The 20,788-nt window shown below is 34.9% G+C and overlaps 1 protein-coding gene across 6 annotated transcripts in view; it reads left to right on the plus strand.

The window, feature by feature from the left end:
• Dus3 (Dihydrouridine synthase 3) overlaps positions 1–20,788 on the plus strand; it is a 122,198-nt gene that overhangs the window by 92,960 nt on the left and 8,450 nt on the right. For 3 of the 6 annotated variants that reach the window (XM_089085659.1, XM_089085655.1, XM_089085654.1), the window contains exons 11-12: positions 4,815–4,996; positions 19,488–19,623. In XM_089085659.1, the coding sequence (XP_088941785.1) occupies positions 4,815–4,996; positions 19,488–19,596 (291 nt within the window). In that variant the 3' untranslated portion in view covers positions 19,597–19,623. The remainder of the gene's footprint in view (positions 1–4,814; positions 4,997–19,487; positions 19,624–20,788) is intronic. The other 3 variants (XM_089085656.1, XM_089085660.1, XM_089085657.1) reach the window with 1 other exon arrangement.

Raw genomic sequence — 20,788 nt, forward strand, 5'->3', positions numbered from 1 at the left:
TTTGAGTTTTACACTCTCCCCACCACCCTCAGGACAAGGGTTGTAAGTCTTGGCCTGGGGGCATTTAATGCATTTATAGAAAGCGTTGTTGTAGAAACTTCAAAAAAGGCTCATTCGATTGTGCTACTCAGGCTGACATTGCCAACTCTAAAGCTGTCACCTGTTGGCCAATTAGTTCTCTTTCCTTTGCTGCTCCCGATAAAGTAAACTCATTGGTTTGGTCATCAGCAATACGCACTTGGTTCTTCATACTAACAACTTTGGATATGTGACTTTCCCTTGCTGTATGTCTAAGTAAATGGGATCGGCCACCAGTAATGATCTTTTCGCAAAACCTACGCCAAGATTTTGTCCTATCCCTTGGACATCTTTGCAGCCAGACCTGTAAGTCTTTTTCTTCCATCCATTTGGCACTGAATTTCTCTATTTTCACTGGCTTTGGTGGTTTATTTCTGCTGATTCTTCGTTTTATCACATTTAATAGTTCATTCTCTTCACCTCCAATGCCATTTGCGGTTTCTTCACAGTCACTGGCACTAGCTTCAGATTTATTGGCTTCGTCTCCAGAGTCTTTAGCTAGAAAGAGAATCTGTACAAGAGCAGCAACTGTAACCGGTTTTCCACATATCAAACCAGTGGCGTAACTGAGGGGGACAAGTAGGGGCCATTTGCAGCACAAGTTTAGTTTTTATGGGTATCTGATTCTCTAAAAGAGGTATCTAAGAGAGGAAGAAAGAAAAATAAAAGAGATAAAGAAACTTCTAGATCCTAAATTTCAAAATTTTTGAATATTCGCTGCATAATATTGCTCATAGAGATTATTTGCTTCCTGGCAAGGATGTTTCAGGGGCTAATTTAAAGAAAACATTAAAACTTGTACAGATTTGTTTAAAAAAACCTGCACATCTTGACTACACGTGGCAAATTTTTAGGCAGGGAGTTAGTACTTTTCTGTCGTGGTAGTAATTTCGAGCTTTCCTGGCTAGTACCAGTAATTTTGTTGAAGTGGCAACCCTGGTAGCACCTGAACTAGGCTGTGACGACTAGGCTCAGAGTCTTTAGACGCGGTATCAAATGTTTATCATGTTTGGAAAAAGAAGACGCTACACTCTACAGTGGTTTGCGGCTACTAAAAACTCTTGTTGTTAGAGGTTGTGGCTACTAAAAACTCTTGTCATTAGAGGCTGTGCCTACACCTTCGTATTTTCTTTAAGATCGACGAATAATAATGAAGACCACCCTGGTTTCATACAAGAACAAGAAAATATACAGAAATTAGGGCCTTTTCTTTATATAAAGAAAGTGGCTAAAGTAATCCTAAACAAATATTTTGGCAATATATCCAGCATCTGTCATCCGCAAAGAATAAAAAACTAGCTCACGAACTTAAAATTACTTACAATCAAAAATTACTGAACCAGCAATAATTACCCATTGCTTATTTTTAAACCAGCAATTTTTTTAAACCAATTTAAAAAAGTTTCATGACTTTAAACAACCTCTAAACTTGTAGATGACCCTAAATTTTGTCAGTCATAATACTGAGGCTTTTCCCATTTTAAATTTAAATTCTTTAATGGTTTATTTAGTTTAGTTGATTTAATAAATTTTTTATTTATTTTGTTTAATTAATGGCTCGATTATACGACTACTATTTAATTATTGAATGGATTTCATGGTTTGAAAAATAATTTTATTTGAACTATTTAGCTAATTGAATTTTTGGTTGTAAACTATTTCAGGTTTTTTATTTAACTTTTTCTATTCTTCTCTGATGACACCTGTTGGAATTGTAGCCAAAATATTGTTATTTTGATGGTCAATCCGATAAAGAGAAACTTAATTTGCTTGATTTCTAATTTCTTTAAATTAATTAAATAAGTTAATTTTGACTAAACTGAAATATACCCTGTTGGAATTGTAGCCAAAATATTGTTATTTTGATGGTCAATCCGATAAAGAGAAACTTAATTTGCTTGATTTCTAATTTCTTTAAATTAATTAAATAAGTTAATTTTGACTAAACTGAAATATACAACCACTGAGCATTGTCTGTGCAGGATTTCGACTCTTTTTGATAGAAGAGCATCGCTAAGTGCTGAAAACCATGTTGTGACCTAGATCTGCCAAGGATTCCATAAAGCCTCTATTCATACTGGAGGTCCCAGGGACTTCTTGCTGTCCGGTCCTAAGCCGGCATTAGCACTTCGGTGTAAACTTGAGAAGATATGTGATCCCCGTCCTGCACTGGTATCCGGGATTAGACCCCGGCGCCGCGCCGATGAGGGAAGACCGGTGGCGGCGGGTCCAAAAACAGCAGTGGCGGCGTGCCGCCGGCACATCGCCTCTAAGATGTCGGCGGCGCGCCGCCGGCGCGATCAATGTTGACAGCACACATTAATGTTTTCAGCAGTCTTTCTCAAATCACAGATTAAATTTACAAATTTACTTTCTCTACTCATTGACAGTACACTTTCATAGGATATTCCACCTAGTAGCTACTGGTAGCAACCAAACTGTCCTATTCTTTTAAAATTCTCTTATCGTCCTTCGCACTCCCTTTTTTATTTTTTTAAAGCAGTCATTAATGTTCTACAAGATCCGTCTCTGCTTTAAATTAAAAAAATAATTAATTTTTTGGCATCCCTGCTTTCAATAAAAAATTCAAGATATTATCATTTAAATATAATATTTCCCTAACCCCCCCCCCTCTGGATACCACCCTGATAGGATACCGTCTCTGCTTTAAATTAAAAAAAAATATCAACTTTTTGGCAACCCTGCTTTAAAAAATAAATAAATTTGAGATATTATTATTATTTAAATATAATACCTCCCTAATCCCCCCCCTCTGGATACCACCATGATAGGAAACCGTATCTGCTTTAAATTAAAATAAAAAAAATAACTTTTTGGAATCCTTGCTTTCAAAAAAAGAATTCAAGATATTATCATTTAAATGTAATACATCCCAACCCCCCCCCCGGTGGATACCACCTTGATAGGATAACGTCTCAGCTTTACATTAAAAAAAATAATTTACTTAATAATTAATTAGGTCGCTATATGGTTCAAACAAACACGCGAAATAACGTCAAACAGCTCAGTGTTCCTTGAAAAAACAAATGAGGGTATGAGTAAAGGGTGGGTCTTTCAAAATATTTCAATGGTTTTCCAAGGAATTTGATATAATTTTCTTGCGTCTCCACTATAATTGAAAAAAATAATTACCTTTTTGACATCCCTGCTTCCAATTAAAAAAAAAATGAGGTAATATCATTTAAAAATGATAGCCCCCTATCCCCCCCCCCCCTATAGGCAATAATTTATAATTTTTTTATGAATCATGTTTTTGTGGTAACTTCCGTTTCAATCTTTAATTACCCAACCATGTACATAGCTTAGTCTTTAGCAAAATGTTGTCTCAATATAAGAGTTTGTTTGTTTTTTTTTTTGGGGGGGGGAGATTAAATTTTTTCAGAAAGAAGATTGAATTTTCTTTAATCTATCAGGCGTTCAACAATTGTGTATTAAACATCAAGAAAATCTTATCTAAAAACAGAAAAAGAAAACAACAGTCTGCAAACTTACGATTCAGCTGTAGAAACAATCTGTCGACTATCAATTTCAAAACCCAACTGAAGCAGTATAGTAGTGAATGCGTTTTATTCAACTTAAAAATAAAATTTTTGACTACAAATGATGTAAGAAATAGCAATTGTTAAACTACATTCAAAATGATTTAATCTCATTTCGTAAAGACGATACTTTTTTTGTCAACATATGAAGAACTGTGTAAAATGAGCCATTGAACAGCTCTCTATGATGTTCCAGTGCCCTGTAGCAGTGGGAAAAAAGAAAGAAAAAAGAAGCACATCAGCGCTCTTCATGCAAAAAAGTAATTATTACTTGTTATTCAAGCCAGTGGAGTGTAAGTTTCTTGAATAGGGTTTTCGGCCATTGCAGTTCCAAAGGTGTACTTTTCGTTCAATCCGACGCCATTTTTAGAGGTTTCAGGCAATTCTGCGAAACAACCTTACCTTTTCAAATTAAAATTTAGCTATTAAGACTAATTTAGATAATGATTACCATTCCTGAATCAGCTAAGTGATTTGATAATATATATATATATATATATATATATATATATATATATATATATATATATATATATATATATATATATATATATATATATATATATATATATATATACTTGTTGTAAAGGGTAGCATAATTTAGTTGCGGTGTCAGCCGTAACTACGACAGCTATTTTTATTAAATGAGTCTTGAATCTTTTATGCCCGTGCCACATTATAGTCACACTTGTCGATAAAATCAAAATTACACACGACTAAAACGCCAATTATGTTTGCCGTTCGTAATTTCTCGAGTTGAACATTGTTCAACGTTCAAACAAACTCTTTAAACTAATTTATTGCAATTTTAATTTTTTGCTTTTTAAATACAAGTGTGACGCTAGAATCAAGAAAATTGCCATGTCATTCATGATATTTGGCTTTCTTTGTCAATAGATGTGACTATGATGTGGCACGGGCATTATTATTTTTACTGGTTCAAAATTTGACATAGCAGCAACGGGTAAATACTGGATTGGGTACTATGGGCGGGGCTTTCTGGTTTCTTTTTCTGACGTACGTTTAAGGAATAATGGGATTGGCTTGCCAAAACACGCCACAAAATCAAACAAATAGAACTAAAGCACATTTTCAATAGCACAGTATTGAACAGTAATCTTGATTTTTATTTTCGGTTGCACTTAAGCTAATCCTATTTCTTAATTACTTTTCAAGGGTGTTGAAACAACTCGTCGGTTCATGCTTGAATGGATTTCGTTCCTCCATCGGTATATCCCTTTCGGTGTGTTGGAAGTCACACCCCAAAAAATTAACGATCGACCCCCTCCTTATAAAGGGAGAAATGAACTGGAAACTCTTATGGCGTCTGGAAATTATGAAGATTGGATTAAACTTAGGTAAGGATCTTCACTATTCATTCTTTACACATAGTACATTGAAAAAAGATTGTTTATTATATACGTATATATTGTTTTCAGTAATCTCTTAAGCGCCGAAACTGATTATTTGAAAGAATTTTCTGTTGTTTTTTTTATACTGTTTATCGAATAAGTTTAGAAAATTTAAGGTTAGAGTGTCAATCCCTCTCAGCTTAAAATTTTCATCTGTTCAGTTCAGTTCCCTTTCATTAAAAAAAAAAAAAAATATCATTCAACTAAACTGCTAGTACCCGCCCCTACAAAGGTACAAAAAGCACTGGTGACTGGGCGGGTACATAGAACTAACTTTTTAACTATTACTTAACTAAACACGCAGAAAAAACGCACACAAAAAGATGACCAATCTCTCGTCGATTCATATAATAGTGAGAAAAAAGAATAAATAAAAACTATGAGCCTCGACCTAACAAATACTTTTTTAACTTACTTTTAAGGAACCCTACGCACTCATCTAAAATATTTTTCTCAAGATGTTCACAAAAATTACTCAGCTTTCAAAGAAAAATCAATTGATGCTCAAATCATCATCAATTGAGCATCATCAAGATGCTCAAGCATCAAATCAATTGATGCTCCTCTTAAAATTTAAGAATTCATCTATAACCATCAGCTTAGATGCTGATGGTCTCGATGCTGATAGCCGAATCTAGCTTAGATGCATAATCTAATCTAGATTAGATTAGATGCTTTAATTACAAAAATTTAAGATGCTTAGATGCTGATAGCCGAAGTAGGTTTTTGTTTTTGTGCGTCTTGGGGCTCATCGTCGGATTCAGTAGAACTAGTTCCTGAGGATTCATCATTAGGGCTTTCTGGGGTTGTTCTTTGAGATTTTGGAGTATCACCTGCTCTTGCCTCATATATCTCATCTCCTCTGGAGGTGGAGGGTTTATTTTCCATTTCCTCATTCTGAAGTCCTGTTTCGGGGGAGTTAAAAAGAAACGCCAAATCAATTGATATTCCTCTTAAAATTTAAGAATTCATCTATAACCATCAGCTTAGAGCCTGCCAGAACTCACTAAATGAATTGGCTGTATTTTTTTTTTTTTTTTTTTTTTCTGTCCTAGCCTATGAGGCAAGGTTAATCTCTTGCATATATTAAAAAAAAGTCAACTGATAGTAAAGAGCAACATTAAAACTTAAAACGAACTCGAATTATTCTATATATGAGGGAGACCGTCCTCTCCTGAATTCCTCACTCGCTATGCAAAATTTATTAGAACTTTAAAAAAGCTTCTTCTTCAAATTATACGGTTTTGATCTTGTGACATAATCTTTTTGGTTGCTTAAAAAGTGGACTAGGACTTTATTTTGCGTTAAAATAAATCCTCTCCTGGTATTTTAGGACGATCAGTTTGATGCGATCACCCCTGGGAAAAAAACAAACAGACAAAGCATACCTTTGTGGATAGGAGCTTGGAACCCTCTACAGTAGGGTTCTCTGATATGCTGAACTTGATGGCGGATTTTCATTAAGGTCACTTGTCTTTTTGAGGTTACCTCCCTCTCTTTTTCGAATATAAGGCAAATTTTTTCAAGATCTTAATTTCTGGTGGGTAATAATAAGCTTAATGAATTTTATATACTTAAAATCAGCATAAACAACCAATTCTTTTGATGTATTAATTGTTACCAAAAGTCCTTTTTTAGAGTTTCGGTCACTATTGGGCCGAGCTGCTCCTTACTAACGGCTTATTACAGTGAACTGTTTTATTATATACATTTATAAATAATCTTTTGAATTTGTTTCTGACTTCCTGAAACCCTTTCGTTTCAAATTTAAAGTCACACTCGATATAAAGCAAGGAGTATGGTCTCGTGGGCGCTTCGAGAAGAGGAGAGAAATTTCTCTGATGTTTGGCGGTTGTTACCCTGGTTTGCTCATTTAGGTGGCAACAACTCAAGTGCAAAAGGTTCAATCATCTGTGTTGCAAGTAAACTGGAAATACCCGTACCATTTCGTTACTTTCGTTTCTAAATGGCATGTGTGACATTTTCACTCTTCTGAGATACTTGCCAAACAATATTTGCTAAGTTGTTCTCAAAGCCTCAATTAGAAAGAACATGCATATTAAATCACACTTTGATCCTTCGATCAACTGATACGTGATAATTTCCCCTTGAGAACTGCTTAGCAAACGGTTTTTGGCAGTTATACCAGAAGGGTGAAAATATAGGGTACGACATATAAACGTAACAGCGACGATCCACAATTAATTACCCTTTTAGTGTCGCTGTGGGTAGAGCTGTCGCTGGAAAATACAGCCTAGAAGTATTATGGTTGCAGCGGTAGCTGCAACCTAACAAAGGGCAAAACACGGCCCATAGTAACCAAAAATTTAAACCCGTGTTTAGAAAATGTCAGCCTTTGAGAAAAAATTGTCATTTCTAACTGATTCGGGAATGGTAATCATTATCTAAATTAGTCTTAATAGCTAAATTTTAATTTGAAAAGGTAAGGTTGTTTCGCAGAATTGCCTGAAACCCCTAAAAATGGCGTCGGATTGAACGAAAAGTACACCTTTGGAACTGCAATGACCGAAAACCCTATTCAAGAAACTTACACTCCACTGGCTTGAATAACAAATAATAATTACTTTTTTGCATGAAGAGCGCTAATGTGCTTCTTTTTTCTTTCTTTTTTCCCACTGCTACAGGGCACTGGAACATCATAGAGAGCTGTTCAATGGCTCATTTTAGTAAGAGTCTAGCCTAATGTCTAGGTCTGTAATGAAAGACATGTTAAGCCGATTAGGACAAATGTCACGGAGGATCTACTGTGAAAAATGGAGCATTTTAAGCCAGTCGGGGTCGAACGAAAAAAAAGACCCCATCAAATAGAAAATATTTAAATGACGAGAAGAAGATAGAAGAACATATTCAAAGGAAGTGGGAATTCCACAAAAAATTTAACTTTTAATTGAGCAGTCAGAGGAGGAGTGGGTACATCTTAGTCAAACGTCTTTATGTTGCAATGAACTGTCAGCCTTCTAGTATTTTCCTTTTCTCTTCTCCAAATCCTTATTCTTGAAGCAGTTTTTTTTTAAGTTAAAACGCAGAAATTGGAAAGGCATTAAAATATAGGGACATTAGTGTATCTAACCCAAAAAGCACATTTTCAAAGTATTTCAATACCCTTCCCTCCCCTTCCCTAGAAAATAAAATTTGTAGACAAATATTGTCAATTCCTATCTTTCGAAGGGCCAGTGTTTCCTTCGAAATACCTTGGCGAGAGAGAATTTACCTTAGTCGGTATTCTACGTAGAAATATTTGAAAAAAAAATATCCACACATCAGTGATGTCAATTCAGGAAAATTTGGAGGGGGATGTATTTTCGAAATCTGGGGAGGGGGGCAAACTTGTTTTTTAATGAAAATTTTGAAAAGGCCATTTTTTAATGGGAATACCCCCAAAAAGGTACTAAAAACAGCGGGGGTGGGGAAATGTAGGGGGCACATGTCCCTCCTCATCCTCAGTTGAAGCCACTGGCACACATATAATCTAGATGGCATTTATTACAAATTAAATTAGTTAAAACGTTCATTTTGTAGGGAACTGTTTGAAAAATACTCTGAAATACCCCCCCCCCCCCCAAAAAAAAAAGAAGAGAAATCTAATGAAAAACCATGGATTGCTCAATATATTAGGGACCTGATAAAATTGAGGAATGAAATTGTATTTAACTGGACCTGAGGAAGATTTCAAAAGAATAAGAAATACAATTGTGTAGGCTACAAAATAAAATGTTCACGTAAGCAGTATGGATAAATAATAATAAGCAATATATATCAATCCAACCCAAGGAATTTCCATCATATAGTTCTGAATATTATCGGTAAAAAACTGACCAAAGTTGAAGTTAGAGATAATGACGGTAAACCCCTGCTACCTAATGAGACTAACGAATTTTTTGCATCAATTTATAAAATTCATCTGAGACTAACAATATTACCACCTAATGAGTCAGTTTCAAATATCCCTATCCTAGATATAAGTTCAGTTGTTAAGTAGTTGAAGGCAATTGATCCTCGTAAATGTAGTTATCCAAGTGAGATACCAATTAAATTGATTATTACGTGTGCTAATCTTTTATCTACTCCTTTAACGGCAATTTATGATCATAGTTTTTTTATGATGCTATCCCTAGTATTTTTTAAACAGGCATATGTTACCCCAATCCCCAAATGTAAGGCCCCTAAGAATATTACTGATATGAGGCCGATTTAAAAAAACAACGCCTCTTTCAACAGTTTTAGAAAGTTTTAGTTTTTATTGTTTATTTGAGGACATAAAAGATACCATAGATTCCCAACAATTTGGATTTAGACCCGGACATAGTACTGTTCATTATTTGGTTGCATTCTTGGATACCATCCTTAATTATTTAGAAAAAATGGGGCTTATGTTGATGCATTATTTGCTGATATAGTTAAGGCTTTTGATAGTGTCGACCATAATATAGTTGATGAAGAAGCCAAGGTTGTGAAGAAGAAGAAGAAGAAGCCCGTCCATTTGTTGTACGTATGCTTGCTAGTTTTCTTTAAAAAAGGTATCAGTGAGTCCAACTCCCTGATCATGAGCCATTTGGATTTTACATATTTTTTTGCGGTTCTAATTGCTTTTAATCAGTTTGTGATCAGCTATGTCCAATCAGTTCGCAACAGTTTGTGAGCGTTTTAAATGCTGATGATTAAACTGACTTATCACTGCAACTAAGCCCTCCGACTACTGAACCGTCTGACTTGCCGAGAATGTTTAATGACCTAAAAGCTGAATTAGGAAAGGTCAAACTGAGGGTCAGCCAAACTAAGAGCTCTTATATGACTTGCTTTCGTAAAGGTCGACAACCACTCTTCTCTTATTTCCCTGCTGCCGACAAAGAAAACTGTTAAAACAATTGGAGTAGTTTTGGACGAAGATTTAAGATGGAACTCGCACGTTGACTATCTGACTAAAAAAGGTGCCTCACTTTTCCATTCATTTTCCAACCTAAGAGATTTGGTATGCCAACTAAGATTTTAAAGTCTGTATACTGCAGCTACGTTAGACCTTCTCTTGAGTATGCATGTCCAGTTTGGCATCTGGGTTTGACAAAAGATTAATCAGATAGGATTGAGATGATACAAAAAAGAGCTGTAAAAATTATACTCGGACATAGCTACTCAACATATGATGATGCACTAAAACTACTCAACTTGGATTCACTTGATAGTCCTAGATATGAGTTGACATATCGATTTGGACTAAATTGTTTGAATTCCCCAACTCATCGGGGTCTACTACCCAGCCTTGAGAGCCCCCCCTACTGAAGGACCAGTCACTAGACTCTGACAAATAAAAAAGAATTGTCCACAGTTAATGACTTACCTAGCCTCTAGTACCGAGGGATATTGGAAATGATTTGTTGCTTATTTTACTCGGTATTTTAATAATATTATCTTGACAAATATTTAATGTTTTTTGCAGTTTATTTCAGGTATTTGCCTGTGAGTGTTTTTGAATGTATCAATCACTTATATTTTTAAAATTCTGATATATTATGTATACACGGACACTGTTTTAACCGTGAAAATTAATTCTTAACTTATATTAATTTTATATTATTTTTTTATTGATTCATTTTAATTTATTGACCTTGAAGCAGCACTTGCTGCCTTAATTTTTTGTGTTGCTATTTATTTGTTGTTTTTTTTTATATTTTTTTATCCTTGTTTTGGGTCTTTTTTGTGTCATGACATGCTCATCCTAGCTCCAGCTATTGTAATGAATAGAACATATTCTATTCTAAAATATTGCAATGTTTCCAAAGCCTAGTTCTTTGACGTGTCTCTGACATCTAAGCAGTTACACTAATTGAAAACATTGGTTGTTACTCTAGAATGGCACTGTTTTTTCCATTTAATTTGCCAGTTTTCTTGTTGCACCTGCACTGTGCCTACCAATATGCACCTGTGCCTACCAATATGCACCTTTGCCTACGAATATGCACCTGTGCCTACCAATATGCATCTGTGCCTACCAATATGTTATTTTGTGTCAGATACAACTTCCAAAAAAGATGAAGCACAAAAGAAATGAAGTCTTTGAAATGTTTGCTCCTGAGTTCAAGCTCCTTAGACGTTGGGGGCTATAAATCTATTAAAATATATTTCTTTTTGACGCTTTTATCTATTTCTGCTACACTGATTTCTGGCTTGTTGCCAGACTGTCCAGTATTTTCCCTAATTTTTCAGGAGACAAAAAACAAAGAAAACTGTTGTACTTTACGATTTCAAAAGACTTAGAGCGTCTTGTTTTTAGTTACCATTACCTGTTGTAAACGGGATATGTATTCGTGGTCCGCTTTTTTATGTTATTTTTTTCAAAACAACTGGAGAATCTCATGATTTTATAGTTTTATGAGTGAGTGAGTATGACATTTTTAAGCTGTTTGTGGAACGAACAGATTACGTCTAAGTTAACAGTTATGAGCTTTAAATTTTCTAACCGAATAATGTTGTTTCAATTTTTTCATAATGCTAGATTGGGTGGTCTTTGGGTAAGAGGTGCTCTTTTTTTTCTATTCTTACATTTATGTCCAAAACATGTCCAATTTCTTCTTTGTCGTATGCGTTGGTGGCGTATGTCGGTTCCTCTAGGAGGCTCATTGCACTCCTACAAAAAAAGTGTGGTTCAAAGTTAGTATAAGTTGAATTTCTAACGGAAGGACAGTAACCTCCCCCCCCCGCTAGTTCTTCCTCCTTAGCTTCCCCGTAACTATCAGTATTCTAGCTACTTCTTGTAATTCTCTAGCTTCAACTGTGTTCTAATGAGTTAAATGTGCGAATACGATTAAACGATAAAAAACAGCTATAGGGCATTTTTCACTTCCTAATTTAAAAAAAAATTAAAAGTTTGAGATATGGCCTTTCGCTTTGTCAATTACCTTGGAATTACCATGGAGAAGAACTGTCTGGTTTTTAGCACATAGTGTAGCACTAAATCTTCTGTGTTTTAATCAATTAAGTAAAAAAGATATACAATTTAACAAGAAACTCCAATTAACATTAACAATTAGTATAAAAGTAAGTGTATTTGAGTTCAAGTATATGTAGATTAGGCACGTACCCTGGAAGGAGTCCTTTGGAGCCGTCCCCCCAAAATATCAAAATTGTCACAGTTTTACTTTGTTTTCTTTTACTCTGTGTATATAATTTTCCTCATTTTAGTTTTTCTTGTATTTTCTTTTGTCGGGAAAATAGGTGTCGGCTTTTTGTCTTCTGTCGATTATTCGGATCTCTTTTCAAAGCTATAGATGTTATGACGAGACCACCCAGTCAATTTTATATAGTTTGGCCACAAGCTTTCTAATGATTTAAACAAGCTTTCTAATGATTTAAGTTTCATAAAATCTGAATATCTCTATCTCTGGCACAGAACGAGAGATGTTTCACACTTTTTATAAAATATCCGGGAAATAGGTGTCGGATTTTAGTCTTCTGTCGTTTATTCAGATCTTTTTTCAAAGCTATACATGTTATGGCGAGACCACCCAGTCAATTTTAAATAGTTCGGCCACAAGCTTTCTAATGATTTAAACAAGCTTTCTAATGTTTTAAGTTTTATTAAATCCGAAATATCTCTATCTCTGGCACAGAACGGGAGATGTTAAACAGTTTTTAATAAAATTTCCGGGAAACAGGTGTCGGCTTTTAGTCTTCTAATGATTTAAACAAGCTTTCTAATGTTTTAAGTTTTATTAAATCTGAAATATTTCTATCTCTGGCACTGAACGGGAGTTGTTAAGTATTTTTTAATAAAATTTTCGGGAAATTAGGTGTCGGCTTTTAGTCTTCTGTCGATTATTCGGACCTCTTTTCAGTGCTATACATGCTATTGCGAGACCTTCCAGTCAATTTTAAATAGTTCGACCACAAGCTTTCTAATGATTTAAACAAGCTTTCTAATGTTTTAAGCTTTATTAAATCCGATCTATCTCTGGCACAGAACGGGAGATGTTAAACAGTTTTTAATAAAATTTCCGGGAAACAGGTGTCGGCTTTTAGTCTTCTGTCGTTTATTCGGATCTCTTTTCAAGGCTATACATGTTATGGCGAAACCGCCCAGTCAATTTTATATAGTTCAGCTACAAGCTTTCTAATGATTTAAATAAGTTTTCTAATGATTTAAGTTTTATCAAATCTGAAATATCTCTATCTCTGGCACTGAACGGGAGATGTTAAACACTTTTTATAAAATTTCTGGGAAATAGGTGTCGGCTTTTAGTCTTCTATCGTTTATTCGGATCTTTTTTCAAAGCTATACATGTTATGGCGAGACCACCCAGACAATTTTAAATTGTTTGGCCACAAGCTTTCTAATGATTTAAACACGCTTTCTAATGTTTTAAGTTTTATTAAATCTGAAATATTTCTATCTCTGGCACTGAACGGGAGTTGTTAAGTATTTTTTAATAAAATTTTCGGGAAATTAGGTGTCGGCTTTTAGTCTTCTGTCGATTATTCGGACCTCTTTTCAGTGCTATACATGCTATAGCGAGACCTTCCAGTCAATTTTAAATAGTTCGACCACAAGCTTTCTAATGATTTAAACAAGCTTTCTAATGTTTTAAGCTTTATTAAATCCGAAATATCTCTATCTGTGGCACTGAACGGGAGTTGTTAAGTATTTTTTAATAAAATTTCCGGGAAGGTAGGTGTCGGCTTTTAGTCTTCTCTCGATTATTCGGACCTCTTTTCAGTGCTATACATGCTATAGCGAGACCTTCCAGTCAATTTTAAATAGTTCGGCCACAAGCTTTCTAATGATTTAAACAAGCTTTCTAATGTTTTAAGTTTTATTAAATCTGAAATATCTCTATCTCTGGCACTGAACGGGAGTTGTTAAGTATTTTTTAATAAAATTTCCGGGAAGGTAGGTGTCGGCTTTTAGTCTTCTCTCGATTATTCGGACCTCTTTTCAGTGCTATACATGCTATAGCGAGACCTTCCAGTCAATTTTAAATAGTTCGGCCACAAGCTTTCTAATGATTTAAACAAGCTTTTTAATGATCTAAGTTTCATTAAATCTGAATATCTCTATCGCTGGCAAAGAACGAGAGATGTTAAACAGTTTTTATAAAATTACCGGGAAATAGGTGTCGGCTTTTAGTCTTCTGTCTATTTTTCGGATCTCTTTTCAAAGATATAGATGTTATGACAAGACCGCCCAGTCGATTTTAAATAGTAAGGCCATAAGCTTTCTAATGATTTAAACAAGCTTTGTAATTATCTAAGTTTCATTAAATCTGAGTATCTCTACTTCTGGCACAGAACTAGAGATGTTAAACAGTTTTTATAAAATTTACGGGAAATAGGTGTCGGCTTTTAGTCTTCTGTCGTTTATTCGGATCTCTTTTCAAAGCTATAGATGTTATGACGAGACCACCCAGTCAATTTTATATAGTTTGGCCACAAGCTTTCTAATGATTTAAACAAGCTTTCTAATGATGTAAGTTTCATTAATTCTGAATATCTCTATCTCTGGCACAGAACAAGAAAAGTTAAATAGTTTTTCTAAGATTTTCAGGAAAGTAGGTGTCGGCTTTTAGTCTTCTGTTGTTTATTCGGATCTCTTTTCAATGCTATACATGTTATGGCGAGACCGCCCAGTCAATTTTAAATAGTAAGGCCACAAGCTTTCTAATGACTTAAACAAGCTTTCTAATGACTTAAACAAGCTTTCTAATGATCTAAGTTTTATTAAATCTGATCTATCTCTGGCACAGAACGGGAGATGTTAAACAGTTTTTAATAAAATTTCCGGGAAACAGGTGTCGGCTTTTAGTCTTCTGTCGTTTATTCGGATCTCTTTTCAAGGCTATACATGTTATGGCGAAACCGCCCAGTCAATTTTATATAGTTCAGCTACAAGCTTTCTAATGATTTAAATAAGCTTTCTAATGATTTAAGTTTTATAAAATCTTAAATATCTCTATCTCTGGCACTGAACGGGAGATGTTAAACACTTTTTATAAAATTTCTGGGAAATAGGTGTCGGCTTTTAGTCTTCTGTCGTTTATTCAGATCTTTTTTCAAAGCTATACATGTTATGGCGAGACCACCCAGTCAATTTTAAATAGTTCGGCCACAAGCTTTCTAATGATTTAAACAAGCTTTCTAATGTTTTAAGTTTTATTAAATCTGAAATATCTCTATCTCTGGCACTGAACGGGAGTTGTTAAGTATTTTTTAATAAAATTTCCGGGAAAGTAGGTGTCGGCTTTTAGTCTTCTGTCGATTATTCGGATCTCTTTTCAGTGCTATACATGCTATGGTGAGACCGCCCAGTCAATTTTATATAGTTCGGCCACAAGCTTTCTAATGATTTAAACAAGCTTTTTAATGATCCAAGTTTCATTAAATCTGAATATCTCTATGTCTGGCAAAGAACGAGAGATGTTAAACAGTTTTTATAAAATTTCCGGGAAATAGGTGTCGGCTTTTAGTCTTCTGTTGCTTATTCGGATCTCTTTTCAAAGCTATACATGTTATGGCGAGACATCCCAGTCAATTTTAAATAGTAAGGCCACAATCTTTCTAATGATTTAAACAAGCTTTGTAATGATCTAAGTTTCATTAAATCCGAATATCTCTATCTCTGGCACAGAACGAGAGATGTTAAATAGTTTTAAAAAAAAATTTCGGGAAATAGGTGTCGGCTTTTAGTCTTCTGTCGTTTATTCGAATCTCTTTTCAAAGCTCTACATTTTATGGCGAGACCGCCCAGTCAATTTTAAATAGTTCGGCCACAAGCTTTCTAATGATTTAAACAAGCTTTCTAATGTTTTAAGTTTTATTAAATCTGAAATATCTCTATCTCTGGCACTGAACGAGAGATGTTAAACAGTTTTTTATAAAAGTTCCGGGAAATAGGTGTCGGCTTTTAGTCTTCTGTCGCTTATTCGGATCTCTTTTCAACGCTATATATGTTATGGCGAGACCGCCTAGTCAATTTTAAATAGTTCGGCCACAAGCTTTCTAATGTTTTAGGTTTTATTAAATCTGAAATATCTCTATCTCTGGCACTGAACGGGAGATGTTAAATATTTTATAATATAATTTCCCGGGAAAGTAGGTGTCGGATTTTAGTCTTTAAGTGTCGATTATTCGGCTCACATATCAATGCTATACATATCATGGCGAGACCGCCAAGGTAATTTTGAATAGTTTGGCCACATAAACTAAAAAAGCTTTTATATGGACATGACAGGATGATTCTATGTGACAGTGGTTCTCAAACTGTGGTACGCGTACCCCTTGTGGGTACGCATAATTTTTTAGAGGGTACACGTTGGGTCAACAAAAAAATAAACCAACTCTGTAACTTTGAGACTGGCAGTTTTATTTATATTTTAGCTATAGTTTACTTAGTACCGGTAACTGAAAGGGGGTAACTAAAATATCTTGTCGGTAAAGAAGGGTACAGTGTTCAAATAAGTTTGAGAACCACTGCTTTAAGGTATCGAAGAGCCTTAAGGCGTTGCTTAAGAGCCTTAAGAGCCTTGGGCAAAGGAACAACTGCACCCGTGCAAAGAGAAATTTGTTCAATTTCAATTTGTTTGTTTCTTGAAAAAAAAATCCACCTGAAATAGCCACTTTTCAAGGCTTTTCTGGCTTTCCCACTAAATGACGGGAGAACAGTGATATCGTGCAAGATTCATGATTTAATTTGAACTACATACCAACAAACAAATGAAAGTATACAGAGAAGCAAGGCCATACCCAAAATTTTGTTAGGAGGGGGGGGTGGGTTACGCAAAAAACCTCAAAAAGCGCATAATTATTTTTTTTTAGATTCATTTTTGTTACGTTTTTTTACGAGTCAGACACACATTTTTGGGGGGGGGTCATACCCCCTACCCCTTCCCCCTGGGCACGGCCTTGCACAGAAGATAAACAAAATTTAGCCTTGAGGAGAGGGTTGCCTGTCTAAATAATACATGTGTTGGTTTTGTGCACGTATAATTTCATCACCCGTCAGAATTTACGAAACCACATAACTGAGGAGGAGGAGAAGAAAAAAGGAGGAGGGAAAAGAGGAAAAAGAAAAGGAAATTAACGCTTAAAATACATGACTACCTTACATAAGGGCATTCAGAAAAGCACTTTCAAAGCCTAGCTACTTTTGGTACGTCTCATTTCTTCCTTGGATAGTATCTATGGCAAGGATTTTGCATATTATGACTATTAAGAAGTTTCTGTTTTTATTATTAAACAAATGGGACTTTACTGAAAGAAATCTGAAGTCGTTGGTAAATCCAAATGTAAGTGGTGCATGGTGCAGAGATGCATCGTTCTGTGAAAAAGATGTATTTCATATAAATTGGATCACATTGACAATTTGGACGTGTCAAAATTGTCGTTTCGTCCAGGGGGGGGGGGGTAAAGGGACACCTGCTCCCTTTCTGATTATGAAAGGTAACTAACAACAGAGGTGGATGGTGTGAAAATTACATTAATTACAGTAGGAAAGTTACACTAATTACAGAGGTGGAGGGGGTGAAAATACCAATAGCGGAGCCCAAGTTTCGTCAGTCTCCTTTCCCTAAAAATAAATTCTATTACTGTCCCTGTTTACTTCACAATGAGGATTTCATATAGGTAGATTGAATATTATTTACTTTCAGGCTGTAGGATTTTCTAGAAGTAGATCAAATCGATCCTACTTCTAGAAGTAGGAGATGCTAGAAGTAACAACACAAAATAAAGTCAAAATATTAAAGCATGGTAAGCACGTGGGTGCACTAGACGAATTCATAAAAAGGTTTGTTCTCTTTGCTGTACATGTATATACAGCAAAAGGATGTCATGAAATGATGGATTCCTTGTATACACCGAACGTCATACTTAATGATATTCCTGAGTCTCTATGGTAACATCTACATTTGTATATATTTCTAGTTTTATTTCTAATATTGCTTTGCCTAATTAAGTAGAGGGCGTATAATCTTACTGGACAATGGGCTTAAGGATCTCTTATTGCGAAACATTCTTTTTACGTAGTTGAAATGTTTCTTTCTACGTAGAAAAGATAAATTGGGATTCTTCAGAAGGGAAACAATTTACATTTGATTGTTTCTTGTAGAAGCTAGGCGCCTGGGATTCTCGTACGGGGTGTATATTATGAGCATAAGAAAGAATAAACGATGTTCTTGTAGTATAGAAAAAAATGGTTTACAAATCGTGCTGTCCACGATAATAGACAACAAGGGAATGGCCACTCCCATATTAGGATAACTCTGGATATGGTATTGAAATGGACTGAAACTAAATAACATTTTTTTTTTCAAATGAAAGTTTTTAACTCGCTTTTTAAAACTTAAAGCGTCGATACCATGGATTTTCGAGCCAGGGTCACTATAAAGACTGAATAATACTCACACAAAAGAAAAAAAAACTTCTTCACAAAGTTTCTTCACAAAATTTAGTAACTAGTTGTCTAGACGGATTTTTAGTTTTGTAACCGATTATCATCGGCTCAGATGGTGTTGGCGAATAAAGCTTCTCATAAACCACATAGATAATTGTTATTGGTCACTTCGACCAGAGTTTCAGCTTATTGACATTGTGGAAATTGGTTCAAAATAATTCGAATTTTTAAGCCAAGCAGTCCATTATAATTTCTTTCTATATGAATGACACGTTCTTTCAGATTATTTTTTATATATATATATGAGGTAAAACTACTACTACTACTTACAACTCAGTGTGGCACTAAGCCGCCTGAGTTCAATATAACTGCGCACATTCCTTCTCTATCCTAATTTATTCAAGGCTTCCCTCTTTAACTGTACCCAACAAGTTCCACTTTCCATACATTCCTTTTTTACGACATCTTTCCAGCCCAATTCGGAGACGACCAGCTTTTGGTTTGAACCTAGATAGATGGCCAAAAAGAACGATCTTTGGCAATCGGTCATCCTTCATCCACAAAACGTATCCTAGCCATCTCCACCTTTCTCTCAATATAGCCCTACATAGCCCTATCATCTAACACCGTTTCAAAAATTCTGTACACAAAGTAGGACCAATGTCATAGCCCTACGTAGCCCTATCATGTAACACCGTTTCAAGAATTCTGTACTAAAAGTAGGACCAATGTCAATGTCACAAAATTAGTGACAAACTTCAAGTTTTCATTTAAAACTGCAATCTGAAAAGTAACTTTCAAACAAGACTCTACTCAGGCTGAATAACTTTCTTAGTTTATTAGCATCGGAGAATTAGCACCAGTGCACCAGTAATTTACTATTGAGAGTTAGGAAAAAATGGAAAATTAGCACCAGTGCACCAGTACATTATTAATGCACTATTGAGTGTTATGAAATAATGGAAAATTAGCTCCAGTACATTAGGAGTTCGCTAAGGTAAGTGTTAACAAATGATTATCATTGAATTTTAATTTTAGAACTTTCAAGGAAACAACATCAGCGTATACTTCTGCCATTTCTTGTAATCTAGTAGTAATCCACAACCAAGTCCACAAAGTTTACGCCAAGTTGCATATAATTCCATAGCAATAAATTCGCTGCTGCATTCAGGAGGTACTTGGTCATATTCTTCCTTATCTTTAATTTGTCTAACCAATTTGTAAGTAAAATGCTAGTTTACCATCTAACAACAACAAATTACCAACAACAAAAATTACCACCAACAAGATTACTAACAACATTTACCATTTAAAAATAAAAACCAAAAGTTTTATAAACTTCTTGGCAATTTGGTTGGGGTTGATTATATTTTAGATTATTATGAACGTACTATGAACCTGCCTTTTACTTAGGAAATACACTTCAGGATTCCGCATAATTCCTATTGGGATCTTTCGCTTGACTCCTTTTCCGATATTTGTCGACTTCACAAGGAAAGTTAATGCTCAGAATTGAATTAATTTCTTCATTTTCTTGTTTAGATGATTATGGGGACACTTTTGCGCAATTTCATCACTGGAATGAGGCCCTGTGGGGTTGCTGCAGCTGAGATTGAACTCTATGTTCCTTAATACCAAGCAGAGATTTGCGTTAGCACAGGACCTTTTATTAAACTTTTTAACTTTGTGGATAACTCTGTACATTACATTAAACTCTATAGTATATATTGCACTATCAAGGCTGTATCACGAGGGGGGGGGGTACCGGGTAAAAAAAATTATGATATTCTAGCTTTATAATATGCAGCTTGTATCAATGAATCATATTTCCTTAGTTTCTCCCTCATTTTTATCCGTTTATGAATCAGTTTTCATCAATTATTATGTTAGTTTTTTATATAGCCTTGGTCTATATGATACCATCAGGGTGGGAGGGGGGCTGGAAATGAATTGTCAAAATTATAACCAAAAATAACATAAAATTAGCAATTTAAATATGTCTCTCTTTTTTTATTCTATTCTCCTTCCGAGACTTAAAACAACTAGAATTAAAAAAAAACAACTCTTTTTGTCTAGATAGACCAGTGTTAATTTTAATTTTGAATTTTATGTTGGTGTGAACCCATACACTGTGGGTCCAGGCTCAGTCCTCAATGACCAATTACTTAAATACCCCTCCCCCCCCCCTAGAAAAAAGCTAGACAGGTTGTCGTTACAAAATCACAACAAACAATGTGCACTGTTACTTCAAAAAAAGAACAATTTACAGGCTGTGTTGCCACTTATACCGCATTTTGCGGTATAATACCGCAATTTGGAGATAAATACCGCACTTTTTT

Source organism: Artemia sp. Qi Xiang Cuo, chromosome 3 (assembly GCF_049724085.1).
Source record: "Artemia sp. Qi Xiang Cuo chromosome 3, ASM4972408v1, whole genome shotgun sequence".
NCBI lineage: Eukaryota > Metazoa > Arthropoda > Branchiopoda > Anostraca > Artemiidae > Artemia > Artemia sp. Qi Xiang Cuo.